At 54.4% G+C, this 20,965-nt stretch overlaps 2 protein-coding genes and 1 non-coding gene across 4 annotated transcripts; all 3 read left to right on the plus strand.

Moving 5' to 3' along the window:
* The first annotated feature begins 704 nt into the window (after positions 1-704).
* On the plus strand, positions 705-13,765 carry HNRNPL (heterogeneous nuclear ribonucleoprotein L). Of its 2 annotated transcripts, XM_001362755.5 has the most exons (13): positions 706-1,044; positions 2,767-2,885; positions 5,439-5,676; positions 5,819-5,904; positions 6,355-6,451; positions 6,588-6,660; positions 9,840-9,911; positions 10,023-10,303; positions 10,848-10,969; positions 11,458-11,659; positions 12,151-12,208; positions 12,319-12,414; positions 13,425-13,765. In XM_001362755.5, exons 1-13 carry the CDS (start codon positions 724-726, stop codon positions 13,481-13,483), a joined length of 1,824 nt encoding a protein of 607 aa, XP_001362792.3. In that variant the 5' UTR covers positions 706-723; the 3' UTR covers positions 13,484-13,765. The 2 variants fall into 2 exon arrangements, with proteins under 2 accessions (XP_007491847.2, XP_001362792.3); XM_007491785.3 differs by having other exon boundaries at positions 705-1,044; positions 9,840-10,303.
* A 2,295-nt stretch (positions 13,766-16,060) lies between these two features.
* ECH1 (enoyl-CoA hydratase 1) lies at positions 16,061-20,907 on the plus strand. The gene is made up of 10 exons (XM_007491784.3): positions 16,061-16,288; positions 16,806-16,992; positions 17,688-17,776; positions 18,335-18,456; positions 18,551-18,599; positions 18,772-18,836; positions 18,942-19,012; positions 19,101-19,172; positions 19,583-19,733; positions 20,654-20,907. The coding sequence occupies exons 1-10, from the start codon at positions 16,237-16,239 to the stop codon at positions 20,756-20,758; spliced, it is 963 nt and encodes a 320-aa protein (XP_007491846.1). The 5' UTR covers positions 16,061-16,236; the 3' UTR covers positions 20,759-20,907.
* Positions 18,885-18,940, plus strand: MIR12356 (microRNA mir-12356). Its single transcript, NR_162915.1, has one exon. It is a non-coding gene; the product is annotated as a microRNA mir-12356 (primary transcript).
* Positions 20,908-20,965: the final 58 nt, after the last annotated feature.

The raw sequence follows: 20,965 nt of genomic DNA on the forward strand, positions 1-20,965 counted from the left end.
AACGAGCCAAGTACAAGAGGAAGATGGAGATATGTTTTCACTACTGGGAACATAATTGGCTACTGTCATTTCCGAGGCAAGCTGGAATCTGATCCCCGAACCCACCCATTCCGCAATCCCCATTCTAGTCTTTTTCTCCACGCCCTTCGGCCAACCACGTGACATCTCCTCTATGTATGCCCTAGAGCAGGTGATTGTTGCCTTGCCCCACCCCCTCCACACTAAGGTACCAATCAACATCGAGGTTCTCTAGATAGGCAACGGCCTCAGCCACTTAGCAGAGAGAATGAGAAACATGTCACAGTCGTAGGCGGAGAATTAGTGGCCTGAAGCAATCAGCTTTGAGAACGGTTTAACGGACTGGGCGGCCAGCCAATGAACATAGATGGAGGCGGAGCTTCAGCTGCGCGCCGACAGATAAGCAGACCCGTACTCAAAAAGGGACATGGCCAGGCCCTATCAGACTTGACTTTGTTGCCAGGCGGCAATGAGCCGGGAGCGCGCACAAAGGAGGAGGGGCAGGGAGCGATGGTCCAGAGACGACCAATCCAGGTCCACCTCAGCGGGCGGGGGGGCGGGACTCGTGCCGGAGTGACAGGCAGCGGTACCAATAAGGATGCTGAAGGGGCGGGGCGGGGGTGCTCCCCCTATCGGGAGGGGGCGGCGGGTGACGGGCGGGTCCCTCCCCCAATGAGAGGCGGGGGGAGGCGGGTTCGCGCCGCCATGTCGCGGAGGCTGCTGCCCCGGGCGGAGAAGCGGCGGCGGCGGCAAGAGCAGCGGCAGCAACTGGAGGAGCCGCAGGAGCATCAGGAACCACAGCAACTGCAGCGGCGGCGCCGGCGGGCGGCGGGAGCCATGGTGAAGATGGCGGCGGCGGGTGGTGGCGGCGGCGGCGGCCGTTACTACGGCGGAGGCGGAGGAGGCGGCGGCGGCGGCAGCGAGGGCGGCCGGGCCCCAAAGCGGCTAAAGACGGAAAACGCTGGCGAGCAGCACGGAGGCGGCGGGGGAGGAGCCGGGGCGGCGGGCGGCGGCGGCGGCGGAGGGGTGAGGCGGGCCGGGGCTTTGCGGGGCTGCTGGACGGGCGGGCGGGCAGAGAGCCTCATTTTGGGCCGGGCGGGCGCGCGCCAGCCTCGTGCCGTTGGGGCCGCGGGGGGGAGGGGCGAACGTTTTCAGGGCGGCTCGAGCCGGCCGGGCTCGCTCTGCAGGAGCCGCCATTGCGCGTGCGCGGGGCTGCTGAGGCGTGTGCTCCTGGGGCGGGGGAGGGAGGATAGCCGGGGTGGCCGCGGGCGCTCACCTCTACTGTTTGCGCCTGCGCGTCCTGTCCGCGTGGGTGGCGGTTAGGGGGCTGCGCGCGCAGGCTGGTGGGGGGGCCGAAGCTAATGCGCGGCTCGATATTTGGCGCCTGCGCAGTAGGTTTGCCAGCCATCTCCGGGTCGATCAGTTGGTCACACGTGGTGGTACCTTTCTCTTTTTGTGGCTGGCGCTTGTAGACGCTGCTCGTGTTGCCATGGTCTTAAATATCCACTATCTAAGTAGCTAAAGATCCCCTACCTGGCCCGGGGGTCCATGGTGGCCTCACCATTTAGTGACAGATCCGCCCTTGGGACGCCCTAATCTCTCGACATTTGGGCGGATGACCTCGGAGTTCCCTTCATGCCCGGTCTTTCGGCCCTGTAGACCACGGCTGCCTTTTTCCTTACTACCATTGCCACACCCTCCCTGCCAGGGTGCTTTGGAGGGCCGAGTTAGAAGCCATTCTGCTCCGGTTTGGGGCCAGGAGAGATGTTGGGTGGCTTCTCTGCCGGCTGTCAAGGGCTGGAGCCCTGCCTTTCCTGGAGCACTGTGGTTGACCCCTAAGGTTCTTAGATTGGAAGAAGGGGAGAAGAGAGGGAATGGCTCAAAGGGCTACTTTTGTTTTCCTAACATTTCTCTGCAAACTGTAATTTGGCTTCTAGAGAAGGTCTCTAAAGATGGCCTTTCTAATTCTCCCATCTAGTGAAGTCACTGTGCCCTGATATCTCCTTAGAAGAGAAATTCTGTTCAAATCCTGTCTCAGGCACTAACTAGCTGTGTGACGTTGGGCAAGTCACTTAATCTCTTTCAGCTGATTTCTTCATTTGTAAAATGAGGGGATAGATTCTCCATGGTCTCTAATGACCCTTCTGGTTCCCAGTCTATGATCCTGGGATAGAGGAAGGATGGAATAGTGAAGTAGTGAGATATTCCTGGTCTGGAGTAGTATGGGTCTCCTTCCAGGGAAAGTAGGCCTCTGGCAAGCTGAGGCTCCCATCCTCCCCAGTGTTTTTTAGCCATGAGATATTCCATGGGATTGTGGCCAAGGGAAACAGGGCCTTGGGATGTTGGCAGTCTGTGCTTGCTTGCAGCCTGGTCTGTAGCAGGACAGAGCTAAGGGTTGTCCTTGTATGGGCTCTGCTTCCTCCTCCCTTTTTGTTTTTTAATCTCTTCATAGTTACAGTCTAAGGTCTCCAAATAACTTGTTTCCTCAGCAGGCTCCACCTTTAGCTGGAGAAGCATGCTATGTTACTGGGAGCTGGGGATGGGGAGGGGGGCAGAGCATTTCCTTCATCAGCTTTGCCTTCGTTGTTTATTTTTCTAAATTCCCTTTGTTTGATGGCTTTTGCTTTTATGTCATAGCCATTTCTTGACTGAGCTTTTCCATTTGAGGTATTTGGGGTTCTCTGGTAGTTTCTGTGATCAGTTACTTACATGGAGAAAATGAACCAGGGCCTTGTTTCCATTCCTCAGGAGAATTATGATGATCCCCACAAAACCCCAGCCTCCCCAGTAGTCCACATAAGGGGCCTGATTGATGGTGTGGTGGAAGCTGACCTTGTGGAGGCCTTGCAGGAATTTGGGCCTATCAGGTATGGTGGGTTTGGGGGGAGGAAGGGGGTTGCAAATCTGATTGAGGGAGGCTTTGCTTGATTTAGTCATTCTTTACTCTTGGGATGAGTACCAAGGAGAGATCTTCCCTTTCTTTTCTTTTTTTTTAAATTTTATTTTTTTCAATCAACAAAAACCTTTTCTCTTCCTTACTTGCACCCTTCCAATTAAGAGTAGAGGAAAAACAAAGCCAGGGTAATGCATAGTCAACCAAATCTCATATTGGCTGTGTCCCAAAAAATGGCTCCTCCTGCACCCTGAGTCTTTTATACTCTTTCATGAGCTCTGTGGGTAGCATGGATAGTCACTGGTTCTTTGAAGTTACCGTTGATCATTTTATTTACTAGTTTTCTAAAGTTGTTTGTTTTTTGATTATTGTATAAATTGTTCTAGGATCAGCTTACTTTACTCTGTATTGTTTTATATGAGTCTTCCCAAGTTTCTCGGAAAAATTCCTTTCATCACTTCTTATAGCACAATAGTATTCCATCTCATTCATATGCCATCATTTTGTTCAGTCGTTCCCCAATTGGTGGGCACCCCTTCTGTTTCTAATTATATATCACCCTAAACAGAGCTGCTATAAATATGTTAATATATAGCCAGGCCCTTTCCTTCCTCTTTTTTTGAACTTTCTGAGCTATAGTGGTTTCTTTCTTTTAAATAAAGGACACAGTATGGTGACTTGGGGCATTTTTTCCAAATTGCTCTCCAGAAGGGCTGCACTAATTCAGACCTCCTCCAACAGGGCATTAATGTACCTGTTTTCTCCAGCCTCTTCAATATTTGTCACTATTGGATTTTTTTTGGCTAGGTTTGCCAATCTGAGTGGGGAGTATGGCCTCAAGTTGCTTCATTTTAATATTATTTCTAACTATTAGTGATTAGGAGCATTTTTTCCACAGGGCTACTATGATAGCTTAAGGACAGCTAGGTGGCACAGTGGGTAGAGTGCAGGACCTGGAGCCAGGAAGCCCTATTTTTCCGAGTTTCAATTTGACTCAGACACTTACTATGATACATAGCAAGTTATTTAATCACCTACCTCAGTTTCCTCATCTGTTTTGAAAAAAAAATGATCTGGAGAAGGAAATGGCAAACCACTGTAGTAGCTTTGCCAAGGAAACCCCAGATGAGGTCACAGAGTTAGACACTACTGAGACATGACTGGACAAAATTGAAAGCTTGAATTTCTCCTTTCAAACATTTAGCCGATACCTATCCTTGAATCATTCATTAGTTGGGGACTAATTGTTCTATCAAAACCTGGGTGCCAGCATTTCATGCCTTTCTCTGCTTAACTTGATTATGTACCCCATACTTACATCTTGCTCTCAACTGTCAACTTCCTGCCCAACTAAACTTTACTGAAGAGAGAATTGGATTTTCTAGTTATGCTTAGCCTGACCTTAGGAGTCAGTTGACTTGGTAGGTTTATCTTACCTTCTCAGGGTGTAGACTTGGAGAAATCTCATCCACATCATTCCCCAAACCTCTGAGCTTTATAGCTTTGAAAATTTTTTTTTAAACCTTCACCTTCCTTCTTGGAGTCAATACTGTGTATTGGCTTCAAGGCAAAAGAGTGGTAAGGGCTAGGCAGTGGTGGTTAGGTGACTTGCTCAGGGTCACGCAGCTGGGAAGTGTCTGAGGCCAGATCTGAACCTAGGACTTTCCATCTCTAGACCTGACTCTCAATCTACTGAATTACCTAGCTTCCCCTCCTTTGGCATTTTTTAAGAAAGGTTGATCCCTTTCTTGTTGGGGGTCAAAGATTTCTGGAGTCAGAGACTTGTTTGCATCTTGCCTAAACTGCCAAGCTTAATCTATTTGTGAGACCTTGGGCAAATCAACTTAACCCCTGAGTAGGACCTCTTTTTTTTTTCTTACCTGTAAAATGTGAGGGTTGGACAGAATTATCTTTAAAGCTCCTTCAAGCTCTAAATCTGATCCAGACTTTTTTGGTTGCAGTTCAGTTGAGCAATTCCATCTTTACTTTCCTCCCACACTTGGAGTTGATCTCTTTTCCTAGCCTTTCTCTTATTACTGTCCCTTTGCAGTGGCACTAACAGGATTACCAGATCCCATGTTGCCTTCTTTCCCCACACAGATGCATAGGGTGTGTTCTCACCTTAGAGACCACCCCTACTCAGCCCTGGGATGAACTTTTGATTTGAAAAACTACCTATTCACCTATTGAATACTCCAGTTATGCTGTGGTCCAATTCAGTCCTAGAACTCACTATCCCATTTGGGAACTAGAGGACTATTGGGACAAAATGACATGGTGGTATTGTAGATGTCTAGGACTGAGATAGTTTAGATTCTTGTGCACCATTCTCATTTAATATACTGAAGCCCAGAAAGGTCAGGTGACTCATCCTCATCTCTTAGCAAGGTCACATGGCTTGGCTTGCAGAGCTTTTTCTCCGTGTATATTCTGATGCCCACACTGTGTATTGGGACATCTTGTCACTGGGCTTCCTGCATTCTGACACTACCTCTGGGAGGACTAAAAGGGCATTTTTCTCTCCTAGTTATGTGGTGGTGATGCCTAAAAAAAGGCAGGCTCTGGTAGAATTTGAGGACATCCTGGGGGCTTGCAATGCTGTGAACTATGCAGCTGACAACCAGATCTACATAGCTGGCCACCCTGCCTTTGTCAACTACTCAACCAGCCAGAAGATCTCTCGGCCTGGTGATACGGATGACTCTCGAAGTGTCAATAGTGTGTTGCTTTTCACTATCCTGAACCCCATCTACTCCATTACAACGGTGAGCCTGGGTGGGTGGGCATGTTCTAGTTATCTCTTCAAAGGCCCAGCTACTGCTTCAGAGCTGGAGGGGCTGAGGGGGTAGCAAAAAGAGTCATCTGCAATCTTAACTGATCTCCTCTCATCTGTGTTTGTCTCCTCAGGATGTCCTTTATACCATCTGCAACCCTTGTGGCCCTGTCCAGAGAATTGTCATCTTTCGAAAGAATGGAGTCCAGGCAATGGTAGAATATCCTTGGTTACTGGAGTGTAATAAGCCTCCCAGGGTTGAGAGAGGAGGTAAGGGCAGAAGGTTGGTGCCCATAAGCCACCTTGGTTTACCCAGGTGACATCTTGTAGACTGCTGGAGGGGGAAGCTTTGGTTGCTCTCTATGCTGATCCCAATCATTTAACTTCTTACGGCTTAGTTTCCTCATTTGGAATATGGGAACAGTTTGCACTACCTGTTTTACAAGATTTGTTGGGGGAAGCATTACAGGAATGTGAGCTGTTATGGCTTGTTCGTGGGTTGTGTAAATCAAATGAGAGCAGAGCTGGCCATCGCAGCTCTCAGTTCAGTCTGCTGGGCCGACTCCTACTGGGAGATGAGTTGGTTTCCAAGTCCCTGGCAGAGGGCAGCCATTTGTAGGAGGCAGGAATGTTTTCTCACTTTAGAATCATTTCCTTAACATTTGTTCACATTTGACTCCGTGCAGAGTGCTCAGAGAGCCAAAGCCTCCCTCAATGGGGCTGACATCTATTCTGGCTGTTGTACACTTAAGATTGAATACGCTAAGGTAAGTAAGCTACCCCGGCCTTGAGGGCCTGCTGCCCTGCTCTCCTGCCTGCCTGTGGGGCACATGAAGCTCCTCCTCTTAGAATTCTGGGCTGAGCTATTATTGCTCCAGTCTGACATTTGTTTTCTGTGTACAGCCGACACGTCTGAATGTATTCAAGAACGATCAAGATACCTGGGACTATACCAACCCCAACCTCAGTGGACAAGGTAACCTTGATGCCTTCTTTGTCTCTCTCTACCCCCTGCCTTGCCCATCATTCGACTCGAACACTCCCTAGGTTGGCCTCAATGTTATGTAATGCCATTGGACTCCCTGTGTACTTAGGGCAGATCAGGGGAAGAAGCAGGCAGTCTTCCATGGCCGCCAGCTCATGGCTCCTGCTTGGGCATCAAGTTAGGAAAAGAATGTGTTGGGGACCAAGTCCTTGGACAAAGAGCTTGTCTGTAAGCTATTCTTTTGTCTGAGTTCCAGGCCTCTGGGCTGTCAGCAGTTCAGGGGTGACACATTGAGCTCTGGACCAGAAGGGACCTCAGAGGTCATCTGGTGTGCCCCACTAATGTCATCTTGGCGATGGGGACCAGGCCCAGAGAAATGAGGAAAACTGCTGCAGAGCTGTAAATCTAAGTTAATTTCCAAAGTATCCAATTCTCCTCAAGGCAAGAGGGTACAGGCAGGTCAGCCTAGTGACAAAGTTCTCCAGCTCTGAAAGCCAGGAGCCACTTGGGCTGCCCTAGGCTTGTAGGGAGGAAGACAGAATTTGATTTTTTGCTTTCCTCATTAAAGAAGTAGAGGGGGGTGGGGGAAGTGTCTGCACCTTGAGCCTGCAGGTTTAGGCTTAGACCACTGAGAAAAAAGTACAGTCCAGGCAGGGCAAAAGGCTTTTCTGTTCTTAGTTGGGGTAGGAGGGAGACCTGCTAGCCCCCCAGGGCATCCTCTGCCTTATTGCTCTGCCAGTAACACTCCCGGAGGACAGAAGCAGCTAGCCTGTCATTCACCAAGATTTAGCTGTCTTGGTTGGAGAAGTGGGGAGGTGGACTCCTCCCTTCTGCTGGCTCTTAGTGAAGGATGGTGCCCCCTACCCTGAGCCAGAGACCTTGGGCTCTTCTGGGGAGATGGAAGGGCAAGAGATAGGCAGAGGAGACAGGCCCGGGCAAGGGGGGCTTTTCCTGGGACCCCTGTACCACTCCACCTCATGCTGGGTCATCCTCTCTTCCTGAGGCCAGCCCCACATTTGTGAATCCCAGAGTGAGCAATGGCATTACATGAGTTGTAACAGAAACATGAAAAGCCCAGCTTTCTTCTCCAAGGTACATTAGTAGAACATGTGCAGAGCAGCAGGGGCGGCGGCAGGGGCAGGCCTTTGGTTTTGACGGCCCTTGCCTTTCCTGGCCCAAGGCTGGGAGACCAAAGCAGGGCAGGGAGCCGCCCTGGCGCTCGGAGTGAGCAGGGGTTCGGCAGCCCCCCTGGGGACCGTTCCCTTGGCGGCTCTGCCTCTGCACATCGCTCACCAACACACAGGGTAGGACCCACTAGCTCTTCTTGGAGAGAACACGCAGCCTCCTTCAGGTACCAGAAACAGCTGCAGATTTGAGCTCACTACATCAAGAACACCACACCGCGCTCCAAGGAACAGCTACAAGCACAGAGACAGAGAGACAGAGACAGAGAGAGAGACTCAACAGGGCGGCAGCCGCTGCTTTTTTTTATTATGGTGGTTTTTTTTTTTAATAAAGTCAAAAACCAAACTTTGAACCCACGAATGTACACAGAAGTAGGAAACACAGAACAGAGGTTTTCTCCTAACCAGCCCAGCGGCGCTCTTTTCGGAGAACGTTTCATAAGCCGAAGTAGATTCCAGTGGCCCTCCAAGACAATAGGATCCTCCTCTCCATTCCTCGCCATATTGGTTGTTAAGTTTTTTGGTTTGGGGAGGGCTTTTTTTCCGTTTTGGTTTTTCTCTGCAGTCATCGGCTGCCCACCTAATACGTACCAACTGGAGATCAAAACCCCAACCAAACCCAACAAGGGTCAAACAGCTCAGAACACACAGCGATGTCCCGGCGCGTAGCTGGGGGCGCGTCCCGAGGCACAAGGCGGGCATAGCGGGGCCATGGGCACACTCGCATAACAGAGGCGCCAGACACGCACACGGAGAGCCAGCTACACAGGCAGCAGCCGCACCACTCCACCGCACCCCACCGCAGCACACAAATGTTGAGGAGGCGCAAACACGGAGGAACACTTTCCACTTATACCCCACTATTGGCCACTTTCTGATCTCTGCTGAGGACAGAACATCTGTGAGCCAGTTTTTGTTTAATCAGAAAATTGACTTGAAAGAAAAATAAATTGAAAAAAAATTGTAGCGGATTTGTAACGTAAATTGTATTTATGACTGTAAAACCATGTGATGCAGGGTCGCAGTGTATGTTTGATGGGACGCCATCTTTCAGAACTGTGCTAACTCACTGTTGAAGCGTCCAATGGTAAGAGAAAATACAGATTTGTTTTATGTGACAAATGGACATTGTACTCTGTACTCCTGCTGTAAGTAGCCCTTTTCCATCTTTGTAATGACTGACTGTTGGAATAAACCCAGTACAAAATGCAGCTGGCGGGACGGCAACATTGTATGGTTCCGGGAACGTTCACGCCTTGTCCATGATTGCTCATTTTAACGGATTCCTGCTTTTGTCAGCCTCCTTGGGGCTGCTGGGAGGGGGGCCTGGGACCTTGTGTTCTTAGATTTCACTCCCTAGTTAGTGGCCACATGAGGTGGATTCAGGAACTGTACCTTGAGGACCCAGGGAACTCCTTATAGAAGAGTGGGGTTGGGAGAGGTGGAAGAGGCCTTCAAGGGCCCCTCTGGCTCTGCTCCTAGTTTTGATGTGTGCTTTTTTTTCCTGCACCTCTTCTTTGGGCCCATCTTTGTTAGGCAATTGGAGATCTGTTACCATTTGGGATGAATGTCCCCCTTTGTACTATCTCTGGCTTCTGATAACCTAGGATGCAATAGAGATTTAAGGTATCACAAAGGGAAGGGGGCAGAGGCCCTCTATTAAAACATAAGGAGTCTCTGGCCTATTGGTAGGAACAAGGACCGCATGCCCTTCCTCTTCTCCTCCCCAAGGCTTTGAGCCTTTGGAAGAACTGAGTTTGTCTCTTAGGAGACACAGTGACCTCAGGCTTCAAGCCTCTGCCCCTAGCCTCACATGACCTTTAAGAGGAAGCCAGCACCCAGCAGCCCCTGGGACAGCAGGCTCAGCGTGGTTTGCCAGATGTGGGGCTTTGAGAATCCTTAGTACAGGAGCAGAGGCCCCTAGAGAGGGAAAAGACGTGTCCCTTTCTTCCTGGATGAAGCTCTGACATTTGTCTCTGTCCACAGGTGACCCCGGCAGCAACCCGAATAAACGTCAGAGACAACCTCCTCTCCTGGGAGATCACCCCGCAGAATATGGTGAGGGCAGGGGGTTCCCCTCCGTGGACTCCCGTGGCTCATGCGACCCTGCCCGCCGTCCGCCCCGCAAATTCTCACCCGTCCTCCCTCTCTTTCCTTCCCACCCCCCAGGAGGGCCTCACGGTGGGTACCACAGCCATTACCATGATGAGGGCTACGGGCCCCCTCCACCTCACTACGAAGGGAGACGGATGGGCCCACCAGTGGGGGGCCATCGTCGGGGCCCAAGCCGATATGGCCCTCAGTATGGCCACCCCCCGCCCCCTCCCCCACCGCCTGAGTATGGCCCCCACGCAGACAGCCCTGTGCTGATGGTATATGGCCTTGACCAGTCCAAGATGAACTGTGACCGGGTCTTCAATGTCTTCTGTCTCTACGGCAATGTGGAGAAGGTAAGCCAGGGATAGGGCACACAGGCGAGCCAGAAGCTAGCGTAATTTGGGGTCCTCGGGCCTGTACAGTCATTGCCAGGACCTCAAGGGTTGGTTGACACAGGCAGTCTTTGTCCTATCCCAAGGCAGTGAGGGACAGGAGGAGCCAGAAGGAGATTTGGAGTCTTGGGAAGGAAAGGCAAAGGACTTAAGCCCTTGCAGCCAAAGTTACTTGATACATAAAATGAGAAGGAATAGACTGAAAGATCTAGAACTAGAAAGCCCTTATGATTTGGGGAAGGGCAACTCGGAAGCCAAGGCAAAGAGTACTCTTGTGCTTCTCAGGCTTTAGCAAGTGTGGCCAGTCCATGGCTGGTCTGACTGCTAGTTCTGGGATGTTGAGTTCATGATGAGAGTTCATCAATTGCCCAGACTGTACTCCAGTCCTAGGGTTTGAAACCTCTTATCACACTAGGTGGGGCCCAGGGCCAGCTCTTGGCTCTGTTGGGGAAGCCCTTCAAGTAGACCCTGCTGACAGGCTGGGGCCCTCCTTTCCTTTCTCTAGGTAAAGTTCATGAAGAGCAAGCCGGGGGCTGCCATGGTGGAGATGGCGGATGGCTATGCGGTGGACAGAGCAATCACTCACCTGAACAACAACTTCATGTTTGGACAAAAGCTGAATGTGTGGTGAGTCATCCCTCCTGCTCTTCACTTTTTCCTGAGCCCCCAGAGCTTTGTGGAGGACTCCGTCCCTCGGGGCTGTCAGCAGGCATCCAGGCAGAGGGCCACCTCCTGTGTGGGGGCCCTTGCTAGGCTACATTAAGAAAAAGGGGCCTGGAGGAGGAGAGGGAAAGGCAGAAAAGGCAAAGAGAAGCCAGAGGATACTTGTCTAACTTTGAGGGGAGAGTAGGCCCTCCACTGGGGGACCTTCTTATGGTCTTGGCCTTCGGGCAGCACTTTGGAGGCATTTTCCCCCTAAGCCCTAGGGGGCCAGGAAGAGATTTGAGAAGTCTGTGCTTAGTTCCTGTGGGGGGACAAGGGGAGAGGAGAGGGAAGCCATCAGGAAGGAAAGAAGCTGTGGAGAGGCGGGTGACCATTTGCACTGCTGGGTCACAGAGATAATGGTAACACGGCCTTTTGGCTTTCTCTCCCCTTGTTCCCATTCCTCTAAATAGTGTTTCCAAGCAACAGGCCATCATGCCTGGCCAGTCCTATGGGCTGGAAGATGGCTCGTGCAGCTACAAAGACTTCAGCGGTTCTCGTAATAATCGGTTCTCGACCCCTGAGCAGGCAGCCAAGAATAGGATCCAGCATCCTAGCAATGTGCTGCATTTCTTCAATGCACCCCTGGAAGTTACTGAGGACAACTTCTTTGAGGTGAGTGAGCCGATGGCCCCTCCTCCCAGCCTGTCTTCAGCACTTTGCCCCAGCTTCCTCGCCTAAACGTCTCTCAGTTCTCTGCTTTTCTGACCAAGTGGTTCTCCCTCCCCTTGAGGGTTGGGAACACTAGATCAATGCCTTGTAAGTGATCACCTAAACAGCTCCGAAGGCTAATAAGTTGTGTAAGACCCGCCAGTTCAGAGTCCAACTGCCAAGGCCCAGCCTGAGGTTTTCCAGAGAGGAGGAAGGAGGGGCCTGGACTTAGGCCAGAGGGTAAAGGTTTGGGGAGCTGCTGTGGCCTGGAGGCTCAGTGGGTAGAGTCAGGAAGAGTGTTCCCCCCCCCCCCCCCCCCACACACACACACACACACTAGGAGCCAATTTTGGGACCATTCACTTCCTTCCCTCTGGGGTCCTCTCCAGCTCTTGGACTGTGGGGCAGATGGGAGACGTTTCTATGTCTCTGAGACCTCTTTCTGTGCTTTCCAGATCTGTGATGAGCTGGGAGTGAAGCGGCCTGCTTCAGTGAAGGTGTTTTCCGGGAAAAGTGAGTAAGGGGGGCCCTTTGGGCTGTGGGGTGGGGTGGTCTGGGTCAGCTCTTGTGTCTGACCAAGCTTCGGCCTTTTCTTTCTAACTCTGGGGGTGCTTTGGTTGCAGGTGAAAGAAGCTCCTCAGGCCTGTTGGAGTGGGAGTCAAAGAGTGATGCCCTGGAGACCCTGGGCTTCCTGAACCATTACCAGATGAAGAATCCAAGTGAGTGGCACAGCCCTGCTCCCCGCAGGGTGTGGGGAGGGGAAGGAGGGAAGTCGGAGGATCTACATAGGGAACATGATCTGCTGATTGGGAGGACAGCAAGGTAGCTCAGTTGGTAAAGCTGGATGTGGAGGTGGGATGACCTGGGTTCAAATGTGGCCTCAGATGATTCCTGCTGGTGTGACCCTGGGCAAGTCACTTAATCCCAATTGCCTAGCCCTTACCTCTACCTTTGGACAGATACTTAGCATTGGTTTTAAGACAGAAAGTAAGGGAAAAACAGATACACGTGTAATCCATGGAATTGCTTGTCAGCTCCAGAAGTAGGGGTGGGGTGGTCATGAATCATGGAACCATGGAAAAATATTCTGAATAAATACATTTTTTATTTTATTTTAACCCTTACCTTCTGTCCTTTGAAGGATTGAACCCATTTGCTTTGGTTCCAGTCTTTTTTTTTTAAACCCTCACCTTCCTTCTTGAAGTCAATACTGTGTATTGGCTCTGAGGCAGAAGAGTGGTAAGGGCTAGGCCATGGGGGTCAAGTGACTTGGCCAGGGTCACCCAGCTGGGAAGTGTCTGAGGCCACATTTGAACCCAGGACCTCCGTCTCTAGGCCTGGCTCTCAATCCACTGAGCCACCCAGCTGCCCCCTGAATAAATACATATTAGAAAAGAAAATAAGGGGGTTTGGGGGTGGGGTGGGGTTTAAAGCTAATGGATACCTGCCCAGGGCAGGAGAAAGCCAAGGTATGCCTGGGAGGGCAGGTTTTTCACTTGGGGCTTAGGAGAGCTCCAGGTGTTTAAATCTGAAAACAGTCCATTGTTTGACCTCCTCCCCAGGAGGTAGATTCTGGGGCTCTGTAAATCAGTGGGATCTGGAGCCTGGCCTTGGCTTCCCAAGCTGGTGGGCTGGGGCTTGTTTCTTAGAGGTACGTGTAGAAAGGGCCAGTCCTACTTTCCTTGACTTGTGCTGAAGTTCTGACCGCTGTCATATCTCCTTTCCCCAGATGGTCCGTACCCCTACACCCTGAAGCTGTGTTTCTCCACCGCTCAACACGCTTCCTAATTACACTGGAGGACAAGGCTGAGCAGGAAGCCCAACCCCCTCCCCCTTTCCTTTGCCGTTTTTTGCAAAAGTTCTTGTATTCCTTTTCTAATGCTAGTTTTAGTAGAGGCTTAACCATAATGGAAACCCTGCAAGTCTGGGGAAGGGGGAATCTCCGTCTCCAAGATTAACCTTCACTTTTTGAAATTATTGTACATGTGATTTTTTTTTTCCTGTTCATACATTTGTGCTGCCTGCCCCCATGCTTCCAGCACATTTCAATAAAATTGTTTGGAAAATAAATGTTGTGCTTATATGACCAAAGAGTGTTTTGTCATCCTGGAAGCCTGGCGGTTTAACAGATGAGGCTGGGACTGTTTCTGGTGCTGAGCAGTCAGTGACCTTTTACTGAGCAAATGCTGGGTGCCAGTCCTGTGCTAGCCTGAGGAAGCAGAGGCCCAAGACAATCGCAGGCCCTCAAGGAGCACCCAGCCCAATGGAGACCACATGCAAACAAATCTGTACAGACAAGCCACAAAACAGGAGAAATGACAGCACTTGAGGATGAAGGGGGCCAGGAGGCAGAGGCAGCAGAGGTGTGTAGGAGGGCCAAGTGGCACTTGGCCTTTGCTCTTGGAGGCAACAGGGAGCCACCATTGAGTAAGCAGGTAGTACGATCAGATCTGTGTTCTAGAAAAATCACTCGCTGGATTGGGGTGGAGAGACCAGTCCCTGCAACAGGCCAGAGTCAGAAGAGAAAGGATTGTGTGGAAAGAGGTTACTGAGCTGAAAACAAGCCTTGGCAATGGCTTGGATATGGGGGATGAGAGTGAGCCGTCCAGGATGGCCCCTAGGTTGGGGTGGCCGAGGGCCAGAAGGTGTGGACCCCGGGGCTACCCTTCATTTTCAGAGAACCACTGACATAAGGGGATAACCTGCTGATTTGGATTTAAGTGAGGCAGAATTGTACTCATTGATTTCTCCCAGTCACCCAAGTCCAGTGGCAAGACAAGTCTGGATGACTAGTGATGGCTTTGGCTGGCTGCAATGGATGACGCTGGCATCTTCCATGGCTGATCAGGTTCTAAGTTCTGCAATGCCTGCTTCAGCCGCCTTCATGGGACAAGTTGTTCTCATCTAGCCCTGCCCCTGGGAGGAGCCTTCACATGCCTGGGGTAGACACCCCCTAATTCCTGTCAGTTAACCCTCAACCTGGTTTAGCCAGTCTGCTGGAGTGTGGCCATTTGGCATGGATTCCTGGAGCCACAGGAGAAAGCTGGGTGAAAGGTGGACACCTGAGGTGGAGGCTCGCCCAGCAAGCCCTTCCACAGAGGCCCCCCTCCTCTCTGGACATGCCACTAGTGGGGACCACAGGGAATGGGGAGGGCTTGGGAGGAAGAATGGGCTTAGTTTGGGCTGGGTATCCCTTCAGATGTCTTCTGCGCATCCAGTTCTGAAAGGCAGCTGGAAACTGGAGCCTGGGCAGAAAGGGGAGATTTTGGAAATCCTCAGTACAGATTTGAGTCCATGGGAGCTGATGAGAGCACCACGTTAAGTCCCCACGAGGGAGAAGAGAAGAGGGCCCAGGACGGAACTCTCGGGGACCCCTACGGTCATCCCGAAAGGCAGGAGGAAACTTGGGGGTGGGGTGGGGATGGGGTAGGAGGGAGCGGCTTGAAAACCTAGACAGGAGGTCCTCAGCCATTTCCTAGCTGTGTGACCCTGGGCAAGTTACTTAACTCCCACTGCAGGCTCCGAATGGACACCAAGACAAGGTAAGGGGGAAACCCCAGAGTATCAAGATCTAGGAGAAGGAGGTCTAAGACCCCTGGGTTTGGCAATGAACAGATCCTGGGTGACTTTGGAGGGTCACGGTGGAACGCCGGCACAGGGCCGCCTGTAAGGGCTGAGTGAAAGACAGAGCGCCTGACCTGGAGTCCTTCGGAGGCAAGAGGGAGCAAGGTCCCCTTCCTCGACCAGTGAGCCAAGGAGGACCAGGCAGGGGCAGCCCGGATTGGAGACGGTGGCCAGAGGGGCGCCAGGGTCCAGAACGAGCCAAAAGCGCTCCGGGAGGCACAGCGGAAGGGCTGGGGGGAGGTACAGGGAAATTGGGAGCTGGACAGAGGGCATGAGGCCTGGGGAATGCGGGAAGACCTCCAGGGGGGCTGGTCCCTGAAGGAGGGCGCCCTCCCCTTCCCAGCGGAAGCCCAAGCAGGACAAGTGCAGCTCAAGGTGGAAGCTCCCTGGTCTGACGGACGTTTGGCAGGAGCTGGACTTAGCTCCAGCTCCATGGAGGCACGGCTCCTCCCTGCCTTTTTTCCTTCCATTTCTTCCTTCCCTCTCCCCCTCAGGCCCCACCCACTGGATCTCTTCGGGCCTCCGGATGGATTTTCTTCTTTCGTTCTCCCATTCGGCGCTTTACTGAAGGGGAAACTGAGGTTTTAAGGGCGGGGCACCCCAGCCAGGAGGCGCTCGGCTCTCCGCCCCCGATTTAGCGTCGTCCCAGAGGGGGCGGGGGCCAAACACAAGCTCCGCTCCCGCTCCCATCCTCCTTTGCGATGCCCTCACTCGCCATGGCGGGAACGCCTTCAGCACGTGCCCATAGGCGGAGAAGCGAGATAGCTTCCTGCCTTTCTCAATATGGCCACCGCGCCCCGCCCCGCCCCGCCCCCGGAATCTGCCCTTACCCAAGATGGTGGGCGTCACCAAAATGGTGGAACCCTGACCTCCCTAAATACCGTGACACCCGCCCCATTTAACGCATACGGGTCATCATGGCAGTCGTGACCTCAGCGTCCCGCTGGCTCCGGAGCCTCCTGATGCGGCGTGAGTCCCAAGGCCCGCCCGGGGGCTCGGGTAGAGGCCTGAACCCCGGGATGGCCGGAGGCCGGGCACCTCTATTGTACCTCAACTCCCCCCCTCCAGCTCTGCCCCCTACTTCCCCTCTCCATCTTCTGGACACGACCCTCCCCCCCCTTTCCCCTCTGCAGTCTTCTTCCCCTCAGCTCGGACCCTACCCTACCTGCCACAGCCCCTCCTCTATAGCTCTGACCTTCTATTCCCCCTTCCCGGGTGCCCCAAAGTCCCATGTTGAACCCCAGCCTTCCCCCATGGCCCAGTGCCTATGCACGCTCCCCACTGTTGTCCCAGAATCGAATCCCCAGGACTTCCACCCTGCCTCGCCGCTCCCCCAGTCCCTTGGATCCCTCCTGGACACCCCTCCCCCACTCTGTAATCCTGAGCTCAATGCAAGGGGACTTCCAGCTCTGACCCTCCCCCAACCCCCCCCTCCGAATTCAGGGGGGCTGACTGGGCTGGCTCTCTGCTTCTCCCCCAATCCCAGGCCTGGCTGCCAGCCACTCCCCCCACCTCTGCCTGCGGCCCCTCAGCTCCTCCCAGGAGCTCGCCCAGTCCCAGGCTCAGGACCAGGACTATGAGTCCCTCAAAGTGACCCCGGTGGGGGAGCACGTCCTGCACGTGCAGATGAACCGGCCGGAGAAGAGGAATGCCATGAACCGAGCCTTCTGGAGGTTGGCCCCTGGTGTTATCCCCCTGCTGAGACCCCCAGAATCCTCCAGGGAGGCATTCCCCTGACATTTAGCCATCAAAAGCCTCCCGTGGAGCCAGCTTTGGGGGCAGCCTGGTGGCGCCAGTGCCCACAACGCTGGGCTGGGAGGCTCAGGCTCACCTCCATGAGTCCAGATGTGGCCCCAGACACTTGCTAGCTATGGAACCCAGGGCAAGTTGCTTCACTCTCTGCCTCAGTTTCCTTATCTGTCAAAGAATGGCAGATGAAGGTGTCTGGATGATCTAGGGCCAGCTCTCCATCCATTAGACCACAAAGGTTCTGTTGGGGAGTCCCAAGTTCAGATCAGACCTTGGCTCTGCCCTCAGGCAGTTCCCCCCCCCCCACATTAAGTAAGGGTGCCACGAGCTGGACAAGGGGGCAGCAGGGAGGCATTGAAGGGTGGGGAAGAACTGAAGCAGCCACTAGGAGGGGAGATCACAAGGCCACCGACGTGTTTGGGTATCGGGATGGCCCACGCAGAGGGCAGGAGGTCCCAAAGAGTAGGGGGGTCCGATTGGAGCCGGGCTGGGGGCAGGCCCGGAGGGCATCACCCCCAAGAAGCAGGAGCAGCCTCTGGCCTGGAGGAGTAGACACTTGGGAAAGGCTTAGATGGCCATTTGAGGCTTCCCCTGCCCTGGTCTGGCCCTCTCTCCACAGGGAGATGGTGGAATGTTTCAACAAGATCGCGCAGGATCCCAACTGCAGGGCTGTGGTGTTCTCAGGGGCCGGAAAGATGTTCACGTCAGGTATGGCCCTTCCTCTGGTGCACCAGCCCCAGGGCGCCTGCCCCCCCTCCAGCTTCTCCCAGCCTAGGAGATCCTCAGAGTGAGGCCTTGCTGCCCCATCGCCGGTTACCCAGCTTGGCCTGCTGTGAGGCGGTCCTTGATGTCACTCCCCTCAGTTCACCCGGGGGAAAACTTGAGGCCTAGACGAGGGGTCACAAGTAGCAACCCTGGGATTTGAATTCAGGTCCTTGGAGGCCCAGGTTCTGCCCTCTTCATGCCAGCACCCACTAAAGCCTGTGCCTGGGTCCTTTCTGGAAGGGGCCTTATTTGCGGGCCGCCGGGTAGGGCTAGGGAAGCCCGACACATTGGGTGGCTCCCGTGTCTAGGAAGGACTTTCCTCTCCACCCCACTAGGGAATATGAGTGAAAACATTAGCTCCATGTCACAGATGAGGCATGGAGGCAGGGAGGCCCAGGGACTTGCCCAGCTAGGGTCAGAGTCAGATAGGAGCCAGGGCCTCCTCCTGAGAAGTCATGGGAGATGGGCTCCTAGTGCATCCCTCACCTTCTCTTCCTCCAGGGATTGACCTTATAGACATGGCTGGAGACCTCCAGCCAGAAGGGGACGACCCGGCCCGGGTCAGCTGGAACTTACGCCACTTCATCAGCAAGTACCAGGAGACCTTCACTGTCCTGGAGAAGGTGCTGTTGCTCTGGGAGGGGCACCAATCCCTGACTGCCCTCTGGTCGTGGGAAGCTCCTTTAAGTCGCCCCTGACTGCCTGGTTCCCTTTCAGTGCCCCAAGCCTGTCATTGCTGCTGTCCATGGCGGTTGCATCGGGGGAGGTGAGTCTCCAGGATCCCCGAGCCCCCCTGGCTCCTGTCCTTTGACACAGAAGTGGGCGTGAGGACCCGGGTGCCCAGGCTTTCCCCTCCACGTGCCCCGCCGGACGATCCCCAGAGTAGCCTTTGGGGATGGCCCAGGCATTTCCTGAGCCACTTTGCCTGTGCCCTCCAGGAGTGGATCTCATCTCAGCCTGTGATATCAGATACTGTGCCCAGGACGCCTGGTTCCAGGTGAAGGTGAGCCAGGCCCAGACAGGCTGGGGGACCCCCCAACCCCCCCCAAAGCCCCGGGGAAATGAGGATGTGGCAGTGATGCTTGCTCTCTTCTCTTCTCCGGCACAGGAGGTGGACATCGGCCTGGCTGCAGATGTGGGGACACTACAGCGTCTGCCCAGGATTATAGGGAACCAGAGGTGTGGAAGGCTTTGGGGAGGAGGGAGAAGGAAGAGGAGGACAGGGTGTCGGGCTCTCACCACATTCAACCTCCAAATTCTCCCCCAGCCTGGTGAACGAGTTGGCCTTCACTGCTCGAAAGATGATGGCCGATGAGGCTCTGAGCAGCGGCCTGGTCAGGTAACTCCCTAAAGCCGACCCCTCTAGTGCCCACTGCAGGCGGGAGGACGGTCATTTCAGGGCGCCGTGTCCCAGAGGACTCAGGAGTGCTGTGCTCCCACCCGTGCGCTGAATGAGTCTGGGCCCCGGACCTCTAACCCTCCGAGCAGAGTCCAGCAGTGCTCCAGAGGCAGCCCCCGGTTCCCCCCCCTCACGAAATGGAGAGCAGGACCACCCCTCGTGGACGCGTGCTCCCCATGGCCAGCTGACCTTCATCCAAGCATTTTGTCCTCCCTTTTCGGCCTAGGCCTTGAGGCCCTGGTCCTTCCCGAGGTCCGCCTGCTCCACCCTGCTCTCTGTTCCGTGTTTGCCCCCGGCGCACCATAGGTGCTTGTGACTAGCTGATTTGAGTCCTGTCTGCCTCCCCTCAGCCGAGTGCTACAGGACCACGAGTCCCTCCTGGCCACAGCCTTCGCTCTGGCCACTGAGATCTCCACTAAGAGCCCTCTGGCCGTGCAGGGCTCCAAGATCAACCTGCTCTACTCCCGGGACCACAGCGTGAAGGACGGCCTCAACTTCATGGTGAGCCACGAGGCCAGGCACCCCCATTGCTCCTGAGAGCTCAGCCCGGGCCAGAGGCGGCTCCCACGGTCCTGTTCTCCGTCACTCGGCCCCTCCCATGTCCCTCCACGCTCTGGGAGGCAAAGAGAGCAGCCCCTGCCCCCAGGAAGCTCTCCGTCTGGTGGGGGAGCAACCGCGTGCCGACACTGGGAGAAGTTTGGCATAATCGTCAGCAGGAAGGTCCCAGGACAAGGGCCCCGGGAAGGCTTCTGGGAGGGGGGGGCGGGGGGGCGGAGATGGCTGGAGGGAAGGCCCAGGGCCAGAGATCTGCTGGGAAAACAGCAGTCGAGAGCCAGGCCCTCCCCAGGGTTTTCTGCCCGATCCTGGAGGGAATAGGGAGCCCCTGGAGTTAATGACTAGGGGAGCATCTGCCTTTTGGGAAGGCTGAGCGGAAGGTAGCCTGGAGAGGGCAGCCCACCAGCCTTCTTTGGATTGCCCAAGCTCAGAAGACAGTGAGGGCCTGCCCCTGGGTGGTAGGATGAGGCCTGGCCCCGAGAGCTTAACCCTGACCACAGCTTGGACCGAGAGGGCGAGAGGGAGTGAGGAGGCCGGGCGACTCGGGGCTGTGGGGCCCGGGGGCGCTGACGCCCTCCGCAGTGATGGGGGCGGCAGGGGGAGGCTTGAGGAGAAAGAGAAAGGCTTCTGTTTAGAACAGGCCACCTTTACGATGTCTGTGGGGCATCCAGGCCGAGATGTTTGAAGCGGGAGAGAGGCCGGGCTGGATGAACGGTCCTCAGAGTCAGCAGAGGCCCAGAGGCTGAACGAGATGAGAGTGGATCCAGAGGAGCTGGGAAGCAAAGACCCTTCATTTCCTCTTCCTGGCTGGATCCCGCCCCCTCCCCCTTCCTGCTGACTGGCTTCTGCCCTTCTGCCATCCCCAGGCTGCCTGGAACATGAGTATGCTGCAGACCCAGGACATCGCCAAGTCTGTGGAGGCGGCTTTCCAGAAGAAGGACCTGAAGAGCGTCACCTTCTCCAAGCTGTGAATGTCTCCTGGCCCGGCTTCCTCCGGGCAGGGGCTGCCCTTCAGCCTGTGCCGGCCCCCTCCTCGGCCCGGCCCCCCGGCTCTCCTGGCCGGGAGGGTGTGTGGTGGGGCAGGGGACGGCCTATCCCCGTAATAAATCATTCTAAGAAACCCCAGAGTCCAAGTTTACTGTCTGGGCGTCCAGGGTGTGCCCAGGGAGGGGCGGGGG

The sequence above is a fragment of the Monodelphis domestica genome, chromosome 4 (genome assembly GCF_027887165.1).
Source record: "Monodelphis domestica isolate mMonDom1 chromosome 4, mMonDom1.pri, whole genome shotgun sequence".
NCBI classification, from domain to species: domain Eukaryota; kingdom Metazoa; phylum Chordata; class Mammalia; order Didelphimorphia; family Didelphidae; genus Monodelphis; species Monodelphis domestica.

Bases quoted from the DNA above. Each gene is read 5' to 3' on its own strand.
- ECH1 (XM_007491784.3), top strand. From the start codon at position 16,237: ATGGCAGTCGTGACCTCAGCGTCCCGCTGGCTCCGGAGCCTCCTGATG. The intron at 17,777-18,334 runs GTATGGCCCTTC...CTCTTCCTCCAG, and splicing joins CGGAAAGATGTTCACGTCAG to GGATTGACCTTATAGACATG. The intron at 19,734-20,653 runs GTGAGCCACGAG...TGCCATCCCCAG, and splicing joins AGGACGGCCTCAACTTCATG to GCTGCCTGGAACATGAGTAT.
- HNRNPL (XM_007491785.3), top strand. From the start codon at position 724: ATGTCGCGGAGGCTGCTGCCCCGGGCGGAGAAGCGGCGGCGGCGGCAA. The intron at 2,886-5,438 runs GTATGGTGGGTT...TTTCTCTCCTAG, and splicing joins CAGGAATTTGGGCCTATCAG to TTATGTGGTGGTGATGCCTA. The intron at 6,452-6,587 runs GTAAGTAAGCTA...TTCTGTGTACAG, and splicing joins TTAAGATTGAATACGCTAAG to CCGACACGTCTGAATGTATT.